The 13,197-nt window shown below is 40.2% G+C and overlaps 1 protein-coding gene across 1 annotated transcript in view; it reads left to right on the top strand.

Annotated features, from left to right (window-relative positions):
* Nucleotides 1-12,579, top strand: part of syt7b (synaptotagmin VIIb) — a gene marked incomplete at both ends in the record, with an annotated part of 104,283 nt that extends 91,704 nt beyond the window's left edge. Inside the window, 6 exons of the mRNA XM_083934905.1 lie at nucleotides 2,059-2,182; nucleotides 8,502-8,769; nucleotides 9,291-9,460; nucleotides 9,751-9,865; nucleotides 10,038-10,237; nucleotides 12,475-12,579. Coding sequence (XP_083791031.1) covers nucleotides 2,059-2,182; nucleotides 8,502-8,769; nucleotides 9,291-9,460; nucleotides 9,751-9,865; nucleotides 10,038-10,237; nucleotides 12,475-12,579 — 982 coding nt within the window. The remainder of the gene's footprint in view (nucleotides 1-2,058; nucleotides 2,183-8,501; nucleotides 8,770-9,290; nucleotides 9,461-9,750; nucleotides 9,866-10,037; nucleotides 10,238-12,474) is intronic.
* Between the last annotated feature and the right edge of the window lie 618 nt (nucleotides 12,580-13,197).

Here is a 13,197-nt window from a genome sequence, read left to right as displayed (position 1 = left end):
TTTAGCTTTCTCTTCATACATAAGTGGTCGTGTTTCAGATGTCTTGAATAGTAAGCTGTGCTCGGGTCTGAAAACAGAAACCATTACATTTGAATTAAGTCTGCACTGCATTGTTGGCGCTCTGACCTGCGGATCACAGAAAATAAACGCAGAGTGACGAATCGGTTCTTTTCTCTTCCGCACCATATCCTTTTTCTCCTCCTCTCTCTCGCTTTGCTTCTATTTGTCTCTTTGCTGTACAAACCCTGTCCATCTCTCACCTCTCCTTCTCCAGACGTCTTCAATTTTTCTTGCCCATGTAATGTGTCAGTTTGCTTCCTTTCCTCTGCTTTAGCTCATCTGACTCTTAACCCAAACTTGGTCTGTTTTGTTTCCAGGCTTTTATCCCATCTGTCTTACTTACTTAGATTTTACTTTCACCGTATGTGTGTGTGTGTGTGTGTGTGTGTGTGTGTGTGTGTGTGTGTGTGTGTGTGTGTGTGTGTGTGTGTGTGTGTGTGTGTGTGTGTGTGTGTGTGTGTGTATGCGTGTGTGTGTCTGTGTGTGTGTGTGTGTGTGTGTGTGTGCGTGTGTGTTTATCAGTCTCACAGCGATTTGAGTCTGTAACCTCACTTTGTTCGTTTTATTAATCCTCCGAATCTTAACAAAGACAAATCCTCCCCTTCGCTTTTTTCTCAACCTCTGCGCACAGATAAGTCTTCAAATGTATCTTTCCCTCTCGGATCATATTTCCCACAATACCTTCTTCTAATCGCTCTTATGCTTTTACCTTTGTGTCTTACAGCTCATCTGCTCCTTTGCTCACTATCTCTGTCTCTCCGACTCATTCCTGTTTTGTGCTCTCTGGATTCTCTCTCACAGCGATAAGTGCTCATTAGTCTTATTTGTCAATACGCCTAGACTGCTATCAGAAGTTTGTATTTTCCCTGTTTACTGTTACATAATAAGAGCCAGGAGCCATTTTTACCCTTTACTAATTTTACTATTTACCTTTCTCTATTTTTTTGTTTAGTACCAGTCACATTCATTGATGTTTATTTCTAAAGATTGCTCTGTGTTTTGGTGGATGGCCTGTGTGCGAAGTGACAGGTGGTGAGGGAGAAAGTTTCGCATTGGTGTATGTTTAGTTCTACTTAAACACAGCAAGAACTTGTTTCTAGATGACTGTTTGTATATGTATTAAATCCACACAGTTGCAGTCCACAGCAGTGATGCTCAACACAGCCTCTGTTGCTTCAGAGATATGCACTACATGGCCAAAAGTATATGGACAGTTGAAACATTACAACGTTTACTTGAACATTCTTGCTAGCTAGATTACTTAGCTATGTTCCACAACACATGAAGCATTATCTTATGACTATCAATGACTATTTTTGTCAACCTGGAAACCAAAGAACGAGCAAGACCCGTTGCTCTTGTGAGTAACGTTACATCCCGGTAAAACACACACACACACACACACACACAAACACACAGAGGCACCATGACTTTGGGGTGTGTAGTCTTTCTGATTATGTTTTTTTTTATGTGCCTTATATTTTAACTGTTTTAAGACAAACTGTGGCTTTCTTGAGTTTTAAATTTATCTTTTAAATTAAATTGAAAAACATTAAATGTGCAGAAGATTCATGGCACAAGTCAAACAGGATCAAAAAAGGATGTCTCCCCATTCATTACCATACATATTTTTACGGAATAAGGTACGATGGTGGTCCATTTGGAGGGCAGTGACTACGTCTGTCTATGCTTTCAACTTGTGACACGCAAACCTTGCCCTGCAGACTTTAGTCCCTGTCCTGTGACAGCCTCCATTTTTTCAGAAGGCTTTGACAACAGGTCAGGTACTGATGTTGTGTCATAATCCGGGTTCGCAATTGTTGTTCTAGTTCTTCCTGAAAATATTGGATGGGGTAGAGTTCTTCCACACAAAACTTGGGAAAACACTTCTTTATGGACCCCTTTTTGTTCTCAGAGGCAATGTGATTTTGAAACAGGAAAGGACCCTAAATATGAGCATGTTTATGTGAATATGTGGGTTTTGGTCCATTTTGCCAGGACTCCAGGAAACAAACCAGGCAGCAGCCCCAGAGGTCAGACCCCCGATGAGAGTGGACGACGCCACGATGCCAACTCCTCTGTTTCTGACTTGGCCAACTCCGTCACCAGTGACATGCTCATGGTAACAAACAATATCAACACAGTGTATTGGATGCTCCATGAGACACATTTTATTTATACACCACTAATCCCTCCGTTGTCTGTTTTCTGCATTGTCAAACTCATCTATATTAAGACAAGGAGGACTGCTGTCAGCAAAGCCTTTTAAGACATAATAAATTAGATGGCTGAGAGGCTTGAATGATGCTTCCAGATTATATTTGCTAATCTAAGATGAAAGTTATACACGGGCCTTGAGAAAAGGAAGTGGATGATGAGTGAAAGTAGACAAAATAATGTAAAAACCTTAAAATAGGACTACAGTTTATTAGTAATGTATCTTCATTGTAATCAAATCTGCTTGTTTATTGTTTACTGTTTGGCAGCATTTTTCTTTGTGATTAAGTTGGAGGTTGCACTTTATTACAGCTCCTTTTTTGTAGTTTTGGCCATCACTTCTGTCAGTAAAATATAAGTTTACGAATCAAATTAAATGAATACTTCACACTAAAAATTACCATTTGTATATGTGGCCATCATTTTGTGAAGAAAACATTTTTGTTGCATGCCTCCATGATGAATGGAGAAAAAAAGAAAACGTGCAGCATGATAAGTCTCACGCTTGCAAGCTTCTCAGACGAGTAGTGGTAGTGTGATTTTAGTGAAAGTGCATGTGTTTAGGAAGTATTGAACATATGACAGGATAAACAAGACGTGGTTTATACACAAGATTGTGAGAGTTTGCAAATCATTTTTTTAAAATAGTTTTGCTGTTAAATGTGGTCCTTAATTTCTTCAGCTCATCAAGACTTTTCTCCACAGGAATTCTAGCCAACACTCAGTGAGTTATATGTGATATACAAATGGCTATTTTAAGGGAAAGTATTCATTTAACTGCTGAGCTCTGGGAGCGTGTAACCATTGCTAAAAGATGTCTTTTTTTGTGAGAAACACAAGCATTCATGACAATTGTGTGGTTATTAAGCCAGCGCACAGGTTAGCCAAACTTATTCGAAAGACTAAATAAAAAAAGCCCATTGAAAACATCTATCAGTATATAATAACTTAACTGCTGGTTTAACTTTAAACTGTCAGATCACAGTACCGTATTTTTCGGATTATAAGTCACAGTTTTTTTCATAGTTTGGCCGGGGGTGTGACTTAAACTCTGGAGCGACTTATGTGTGAAATTATTCACACATTACCGTAAAATATCAAGTAATAGCCCAGGCTATTATTTATCTCAGTCACGTAAGAGACTAGGCGTATATCAGCAATCGTCACACACACATCAACCAATCAAAATTTGGCGGGGGCGGGTCATGGCAGAAGTGCATTGTGAAAAAAAAGATCCCACCTGCTACTTGGAGTTGGCGGAGTTGTTCAGAAGTGACACCGAGGAAGAAGAGTTCATTGGATTTAGTGATTAGGAGTGACAGATTGTTTGGTAAACATATAGCATGTTCTATATGTTATAGTTATTTGAATGACTCTTACTGTAATATGTTACGTTAACATACCAGGCACGTTCTCAGTTCGTTGTTTATGCGTCATATAACGTACACTTATTCAGCTTGTTGTTCTCTATTATATTTTTATTTTAAATTGCCTTTCAAGATGAAATGTCTATTCTTGGTGTTGGATTTTATCAAATAAATTTCCCCAAAAAATGCGACTTATACTCCCGACTTATATATGTTTTTTTCCTTCTTTATTGTCCATTTTCGGCTGGTGAGACTTATACTCCGGAGCGACTTTTAATGCGAAAAATACGGTAGTTACTTTGGTGAGTGCAATTTTTTTGTGTGCTAGAAATGATGGCAGAAGCGACAAAAAATAAGTTTTTAATGAACCCGATTTATCCTTTTAAAGTCATTTTGCATGAGGTTTTTAAATGTGTTTGTCTATCACCTACTGTAAATATTACACAGTGTCAGTTCTGGAGAAGGAAGTGAGAAAAGGAAAGCCTACACACTTCAGTTCAATTGAGTGAAGTCCTTTGAGAAGTGTTTCCTCCTCGCAAGTCTTTCATCACTCAAAAAGTACTGTCTTCATCCCACTCAACTCACCCACCTGTAGAGCATCACAGTTAGTTCCTGCCATACAGTATCTCCGCTAACTTACAGTAATCATCACCCTGGAGTGAGACACTGGGAGGGGACGTGCGCCTTTTTGAGCGGGGTTTGGTAATTAGCTGTGAAAGAACAGGCAGTGCTGTGGGTGCTGCGAGAATATGGCAGAGATGGGTATGAGCACAGTGTAATTATGTGGGTCCGTGGAATTCACAGTGCTGGTGCTTAATAATAATACTCATTCTGGATACTTTTGCCAAAGGCGTCTATATATTACACAACCCTCCTTTCATGCTGAAAATACCCAGCCTGCACTTTTGAGCCACTTGTTCTGCTGCAGGAAAAGCAGTGGCGATACAGACTTTATTTCATATACTCTACTGAGAAAAAAGCAAGCAGTGAAATGGCATTGAGTATATATCCATCCAACCCCCCCTTAGCACTTCAGGTGATAGGCGTTGGGGGAGGATGGGTGCGGGTCCTGTCAGCATCACATGTTTCTTATCACGATGTACTCTGACACTGCTTTCATTTTTTGAGATGCTCACAGAGCCAGTGATAGTGTGGTGTGAAGGTGTCTTTGCCTTTGTGTCAACACATTTGCAGAGGTTTACAGTATATGTGCTATATATTTGTTATTAGATAAGGCTGGCAATAGTCTTATTTTTAATGTATTTGGGATTTGTCAACAAATCCCATTAAAAGGCCAAATCCTGTGTTAGTCCGTCTCTCAGTCATTTTTGACTTCCCCAGCCTACAGTATCTGTGGCACCAAGCCCATTCATTCTCACAGAAGACCTAAATCTTTATAAATTGGTCATGGATAAATACTTTAATTTAAAAAAAGTAAGTAACTAGAAAATTTTAGTTAACATAAAACAAATAGCAGTTACATAATAATAAAATTTAAAAGTGCATTTGGATTCTTTTTGATGCAGATTGATACCAAAAGGTAACAAACATATAAGTGCCAAAACTGCGGTTCCTCGAACGGCCACTCGAGGCTGGCTCCAAAAGTGAGTCAATTCCCATAGACCCCCATTTTAAAATGCTCAACTTACAAGTTAATACAACTAAGCATTTTAAATTATATTAAGGTTTAAATGTATACATAATTAAGGGTGTGCCGCTCAGAGTGACAGGTGTATGCTGTCACAGGTTGGTAGCATGGACTGTAGGCTTCATTCAGCTCGCCTCAGCTCCATTCACGCTCCATCAAAGAGGCTAAGTATTCTAATCAGCATATCTTACGAAAAGTTACAACAAGTCAGATGATATCTAATGAAATATTGTGGAAATTGATTGATATGATAGCTTACAGAATATGACAATTTCTATTTAACTCCACGAAGCGGTGACAGGTTTGTGACCATGACGGTTAAGTTTAGGCAACAAAATAGCTTGGTTAAGATTAGAGAAAAGGTTGTAGTTTGGCTTTGTACTTCCGGAAACACGAACACCGGGCGAAAAGTCTTGTGTTTTGGCCCTTCCACCACCCTGATCCAGCTCCCTACACAGATTTTAGCGCTCTTACACTACGTCACCTGTTTTTTTTCTTTAATAAATATGTGGAATACATACGAATAACAAGTGCAACAAAGTGCATTAATTTCCGTAGTTATATGTACGAACAGTGCATGAGAACTTTTGGAAGGGGGTAGGACTTGATAATTCACACTTCTTCCTACTAAAACATAGAACATCACTTGATTTATCCTCTATTGTGTTGTTCAGATGGCACCATGTTTTGTGCTCTGAGGAGAATTTGCATCTACTGCACGTGGAATGTTTGTGTTTCAGAAAAAGAAATTAGGGAATTTCAGAACTGAATGAGAAGGGAGGACTCTGGGTAAAAGAGAGAGCGCCCAACACAGTATATGGGGAAAAGCAATTTAGACCAGCTGTTGGGTGGAGGGGACTGCATAATGAAAAGTGATCATATTCAGCATGGAGAATGAGGCTGAGCAGCACCATCAGAAATATGTGGGAGAATACAGAATTGGATATTACATTTCTGGAACTGCTCCTTGAGTAATGCCTTGAGCTCTTCCCCCATCAGATAGTACTTTTTAAACTGGATTCCTCTCCCTCCCTCCAGGTCAATCCACCATCAGTCAGAGGGTCTGTCTACCAACAGATAATCTGCCTCTCATCTCCACACAGCCATGGACCATTTCTGCCTTTATCGCACAGCAGACAGTGTGATGTGGTATAAACATTATGCTAGTTTGCCCCATAGGACTCGGGTTTTTAATGTTGAAGTGCATTATTAGTGCCCCCTGTGGACTGAAGGCCAATATTCTTATTAAGTGAGAGACCACCTGTCAGCTCTTTTGGAAGTGAATAGGGTCAAGTTTGACCTGGTGGTCTGATGATACTGGCAATTCTCATGGTACTGCGTTTTGTGCACTTAAACAACTGGTTAAAACTAACATAGATTAATTCAGTTTGACAGTTCATTCTCTCGACAGCATAACAATCTCAAAGCAAGGTTCTCTTTTCTGGATCCTTTTACAGTAATCACACAGCCCTCATGAAGAAGTTCCCTTTGCTCAGTTGCAATGGAGCTTTCATGATTCTTAGGAACTTTGGTGCTGTATCCAAAATCACTCCCTTATTCACTCACAGTTGTCTTTGCTAGTTTCAGGACATCACAGTTGTAATTTTCACGCCCATCGCCCACATTGTGTAGGTGGCAAATGCTCTTGCACCTATTTAAACAAAAGCTGGTTTAAAGTCAACAGTACAGTATTTTCTTGCCATTTGAAGTGTGCATTATTCAGGTAGTAAGATGTGTAAACTGCTTTTATATCACCGGCCCCGCTATTAATTAACATTGGACAGGTTGCAGGTGGATCAAATAATACATCATTAATGAGGAAAATATTTATTACACCATCTAAATGTGAACAGAGTGCAGCGGAGCAGCAGCTGTGCTCTGTTCATCAACACATGAGTGTTGATGAACTGCATTTATTATTTCAGAAGCTTAAAGTTGAGTTATGTTTCCTACGTCAAGTTTATAACTATAGTTTTTAGTTTTGCTGATTAAATGTCCCACAATATTTGTTGCAGTGACTTTACTGCAAACTTGGAAACATTTTCAAATAGACTACAGACAGCAGTCTCTCTAATCATTAATCCAATACAAAACGTGATTTAAAAAGCAAAAGCCTACAGCGACTGGCAGAGGGGGGAGAGAAATTATTTCATTCGGGTGAGTGGCAGGTGGATGATTTAAGCATACAAACAGATTTGGATGAAGAGCCAATCCGCACATCACGATTGTTACACAAACAGGGCAGCACTTCTCCTCCTCCTCCTCCTTCTTCTCCTCCTCAGTTAAAAATGTTATTAATTTGTGTATTTCCTTATATGCAGTTAAATGGAGTTGTTAGTGAGGAGTAAATTGATTTCTGACATCAATCATCACTCACAGATGTATTGCTGTTCGACTGTAATTTATCACATCTATAACAGCCACTACATTGAATTTTGGGATTGTAGAAAATGTACGTGCCATGGACACTACAGGCCTTCCACACTGAGAACAATAACAATAAAGATCATGATAACGATGTGAGCATACACACTGATGAACATTAATGTGTTGACAGTGACGCCAAACACTCACTGCATGCTCCAGCTGTGTCGGAGCCCCACATGTCAATCATCTTCTACATTATAAGTAAAATCTTAGATTATTTTCTAGGTGTCGTCAATTAGCTTACATAAAAGAGGTAGTCAGAAAAAGCAGGTACATTTATAAAGCACTTGATTTAGCTTTTATATATCATTATTGCATTAATAAGAATATGAATCATACAATTGATGAAACAGATGCTTCTGTGTTGCACAGCTGTGGTGCAGGGCATCTTTCAGCACCACAGAGGCTAGGAGAGAGAGAGAGACGTGTTGAATGTGACGCCCTGTAAATTCAGATGGCTTTGATTGCCTATCTGTGTTTTTATTGTTCAACCGACTGGTTTGAAAATGATCCCAATTATATTTTTTGCAACTGCTGTTGTTATAGTTGTGGTGTGGATGATTTTTTTAAAAGGATATATTGACAGTTATCATTATAGCTATCATTCCTGGTGTGGACGGCCCTTTAAGGGTTTTAAATAATTAATAATAATTAAGTAATCTTAAGAGAAAACTATTTTCAACTGAAATGTGATCTGGTCTTAGCTAATAGTGTGTCTCTATTAGCACCTGGAGGTGAATACAAAGGTGACATTTATCTCCTCTTCCTCCTGTGTCTCTTAGTTGTCTCCAGGTTCAGAGGAAGACGACCATGAGGGTCCAGTGTGTGAGAAGCTGGGTCGTATTCAGTTCAGCGTTGGATACAGTTTTCAGGACTCCACTCTCACTGTCAAAATTCTCAAGGGCCAGGATTTGCCTGCTAAGGACTTTTCCGGCACCTCTGATCCATTTGTCAAACTCTACCTGCTGCCAGACAAGAAGCACAAACTGGAAACCAAAGTCAAGAGGAAGAATCTGAACCCCCACTGGAATGAGACCTTCCTGTTTGAAGGTTCGATGATGAGAGCTTTCCTCATTCATAAAACATGAACTTAACGATGTTCACAGCGCATGCAGGCACTCTCAAGCTGTTTCTTTTATGTGTGCATCAGTGACTTCCTTTACATGCACACTAATATTGTACTATTATTCAGAGTATGACAATATTAGGAATTTGATGCAGGTCATGTAAATAGCATATTCCGTTTCCAAAAAAGGCTGTTTTACAAATAGGGCATTTTTAGATTAAGACGTGGGATATTATTCTGGTTTTAGAAGCATTCTTTGGATACTGCGCATTCAGAATGTGCGTCTCAAGTGGGGTTTATACCTCAGCAAGTCAGCTCTGTGTGTTGCTAAGACTGTTGTACATAAAATCAATAAGCCAGCAGTTATCAAGGTTGGGGTAGAGATGCATGCTCAAAAAGAAAAGCCCCCATTTCTGGTAAGAAAGAGAAAGAAATAGGGCAATAAGGAATATTTTATGCATGTAAAGGTGTCATTGCGACTAATTGGGACTGCGTTGTTTCTCAGGGTTCCCCTATGAGAAGGTGGTCCAGAGGACTCTATACCTGCAGGTTCTCGACTACGACCGCTTCAGTAGGAATGACCCCATAGGAGAGGTTTCCGTCCCCCTCAACAAACTGGACCTGGCCAACATGCAGTCTTTCTGGAAAGAGCTGAAACCGTGTAGTGATGGCAGCGTGAGTAAGAAGGAAAAGGGGGGGGGGGGGGGGGGGCAGGGAGGATGGGACAGCACGTAACGGGTGATGTCATTCCTAGCTGCCATGAAGCTCTCAGGGGAAATGTGGCGGCGTGCTGGTGGGAGATGAAAAAGAAGGGAATATGGAGATGCTGACAGGTAGACGGAGAGCAGACAGAGACAGCCAGAGGAAGAAAAAGAAATACACAGTGTGCAACAGAAGGGAGAACAATGTGTGAAGGGGATTCAAAAAAGTAAACAATTTGTTGTCGTTGTGTGTGATTTCTACAGGGGAGTCGAGGGGATCTGCTGGTGTCTCTGTGCTACAACCCCACAGCCAACAGCATCACTGTGAGCATCATCAAAGCCCGCAACCTCAAAGCCATGGACATTGGAGGCACTTCTGGTATAGATGCTCCCATGTCCTTTTACATCATTGCTGCTACAAAATGAAAATGATAAAACAGTGTTTTTTATTCACTACTAGAAAAAAAACATGCTTGCACATTAACACTGAGAGATATTGTGAGATACAGTATGAGATATTGTAAACAAACACCACATTTCTCCCTCCTCAGACCCATACGTAAAAGTGTGGTTGATGCACAAGGACAAGCGCGTGGAGAAGAAGAAGACGGTGGTAATGAAGCGCTGTCTGAACCCCGTTTTCAACGAGTCCTTCCCCTTTGATGTGCCTGCCCATGTGCTGAGGGAGACCACCATAATTATCACTGTCATGGACAAGGACAGGCTCAGTCGCAATGATGTCATTGGAAAGGTATCTCCTTCCCTCTTCTTTGCCTCTTCCTTCTTCTTCTTCTTCTTCTTTCTCTTCTTCTTCTTCTTCTTCTCTCCCTCTGTGTATTCCTATCCCTGTGACAGACCATCAGCAGCTGATCACTGAGCCAGTCTCCATTGCCCCCTGCTGGAGCACACAGACCCATCTTCTGCATTGTCAATAATAAATGAGAAGAACTGCTTTTATTTGGGATTACACCAAAAGCAAATACGCATGACATGCAGGCAAATACAGGTGCTTGTTTCTTATATGTATACAGACAATGCACATTTTCCATTTTTATTAAATTAAGGTGTCCAAATATCCCCAATTTTGACTGTAATACGCCTTTCAATGTTGATTTAGGGCACATTTGTTGCCTGAACTTTTCAGTTATGATTCTTCTGCAAATCATCTGCGTGTCTCTAAGAAAAAAACATCTATTGCCCTGAAGAGAAAATTAGCCAGTTCAAAATTCTCAAGGATCTATTCTATAATGTCACACACTAAGACTAAGAGAGGGAAATGAAAGAATGGTGGTTGCTATGTTGCCAATATCTGTCGGTTGTTGTATGTTCCTTATTGGTTAGTTAGGGTCTGTTATTTCCAAATAATATCTCAGAATATTTCGTAATTATGGAGAACATTGCGTTTAGATAGCTGTGTTAATTATTTGCTTTTTGGAAGAAGTTCTTTAAAATAAAACATTCAATTTAAAACACAGATAAATATTACAAAACTTAATCCTTTACATACACATTTTGAGTCTGAAGGTTAGGAAGTTAGGATTGGGATGAAAATTATACCATGTCATACCAGTAAACCATAATCTATCATAGCTGTGCCAACTCTTAATTTGTTGGGACAAAGCAGACTTTGAAGACATTTTTTTATTTTTCAAATTATTTCTGGTTGCTGCACTTTGCCTCTGTGGAGCAAAGTCGTATTTCTGCATGTTCACTGACTGAGAGAGTTTAGGCTACGCTAGCTCAACAATTAATTGGAATGAATTCATTGGAAGTGTACCAATTTAACACTCTCTGCTTCAGCTATAATTATTTCCAAATGACATTGTTCTTTTCAGGAAACTTGAGAGACCCATCAAATAAAACATTACCCTAGTTTCTGCTATTCCTGTCTTTTACTATGTAACATTATTAATCAACTCAACTCTAACCACATCAGTCCCAATTCCTTGTGCATACTGGCTAATTTCTTTATTTTAAACCAAATACCCAGTTCTCTAGATGTATAGATGCACACCCACCTGCCACTTGTAAAATCTCATGTGATCCAGTATAGCTCTGCCATAAATCTGCCTTTACAAAAATAATACGGTTTAGAGACTTAATTTGCCTACATGTTTGTGATTGAGGTTGAAGTTACATGAGAGTGCCAGCATATTTGAAACACCTCTTAATATAACACCACCTCTCACTCTCTATGACCTTAATTATAAACATGAGGTAGAATTTTTACCTTCCTGATAGGTTCAACAAAAATTGAAAAATTTGAAGCTCCGTAAAATTAGAACTCATGAGACCGCTGTTGTATTGGATCGCAATGTACAGGTGTATCTAATTAAGTGGTCATTGAGTTTATACTGGAGAACGGAGCTCTAACACAGTTCATAAATGTATTATTTCTGTCTTAATTACTAGAAATACCCCAAAGCCTAAATCAAAACCGTGTTTCTCCAGACGCAGTAAGAATAATCTTTGAGCTGTGTACTGCATGCAGCTCCTATGTACTGTGCTCTCTGTCACTCACACACATCTCCAGTAATTGCATCCTAACCACATATATTATCTGCCTACACACAGCAGTAATAATATGTTGCCTATTATAACCACACTCATAAATAACTTGAAACCCGTCAGAGGACATTGAAAACTTGAACAGTATTTCCTGCGACACGCATGGATCAGAGGTTTCTTTCTACATAATAATTTTTTAAGGGCTCAGCGTTTGATCTTCATTAGTGTCAGCATTAGCCTTTCTCGGAGTATTTCGGCAAGTGAAATCTCTTCCTCTAATGGCTCTTTCTCTGCCCTGGATTTGAGTTAAATTCCGATTAGAGTGGCAGGCTTAGTGGCGAAAGCAGGGCTAGACTTAAGACTCACAGTGAGTGTTTTGGGGGGCGGGGGAGGGGGGGGGGGTTTGTTGGGATGGGGAGGATTTACAAATAACATCAATCCCTGTGTAATATTGCTCGGTTTACTCTTTCTTTCTCACAGATTTATCTTTCATGGAAGAGCGGCCCTGCAGAGGTGAAACACTGGAAAGACATGATGGGTCGCCCTCGTAATCCTGTCTCCCAGTGGCATGCTCTCAAGGCCTGAGGGACCCAGCAACCAACCTGCCTACAGTGGTTTACCCCTGAGATTTCAGCAACAGCCTCTAAGCCCCTGCCCTCAGCGCATTTCCCCCCTAACTCCTTAACTGCAGTCTTGGTCTGCAGACAATGTGTGTCATCTCTTTGTTCTCAGGCTTCTTTGATATCCTCTGCCCTCAGTCCATCATCCTTAAATTTAACCCCTGTCAAGTTCCGATTCCCACCTGACCCCTGTCTCATCTCTTTGTCAGAATTTTGAAATGTCTTTGATGTCTTTACTCACTTCTTCCTTGTGACCTCTTTCTGTGAGATTTTTTCCCCCTTTCCTCCACCTCATCAACCATTCCCAGTGTTTGACATCAGAGCAGGACCTCTAGCCACCCAAGAATACAAACTTCCAACCAAAAATGGATCAAACTAATATTGCAACCAATCTCCGTCGCGGCAAGACGGGCTGCGTTCAAACATGCACCTGAGTGTGAACTGCACTGACCTGGGCGACCCATTAACCACATACATCTAAGGGAATCTTTCACTCTGCTCTTCATCTCCTCATTCAAGTCCTCTTCTGTTACTTTCACTATTTCTCCATTCCCGCAAAAACGCCTGAGAAATCAGGTAAACC

The sequence above is a fragment of the Echiichthys vipera genome, assembly GCF_963691815.1.
Source record: "Echiichthys vipera genome assembly, chromosome: 1".
Lineage (NCBI taxonomy): Eukaryota > Metazoa > Chordata > Actinopteri > Perciformes > Trachinidae > Echiichthys > Echiichthys vipera.
Note: the sequence above shows the minus strand (reverse complement) of the source record. Positions and strands in the feature narration are given on the sequence as shown.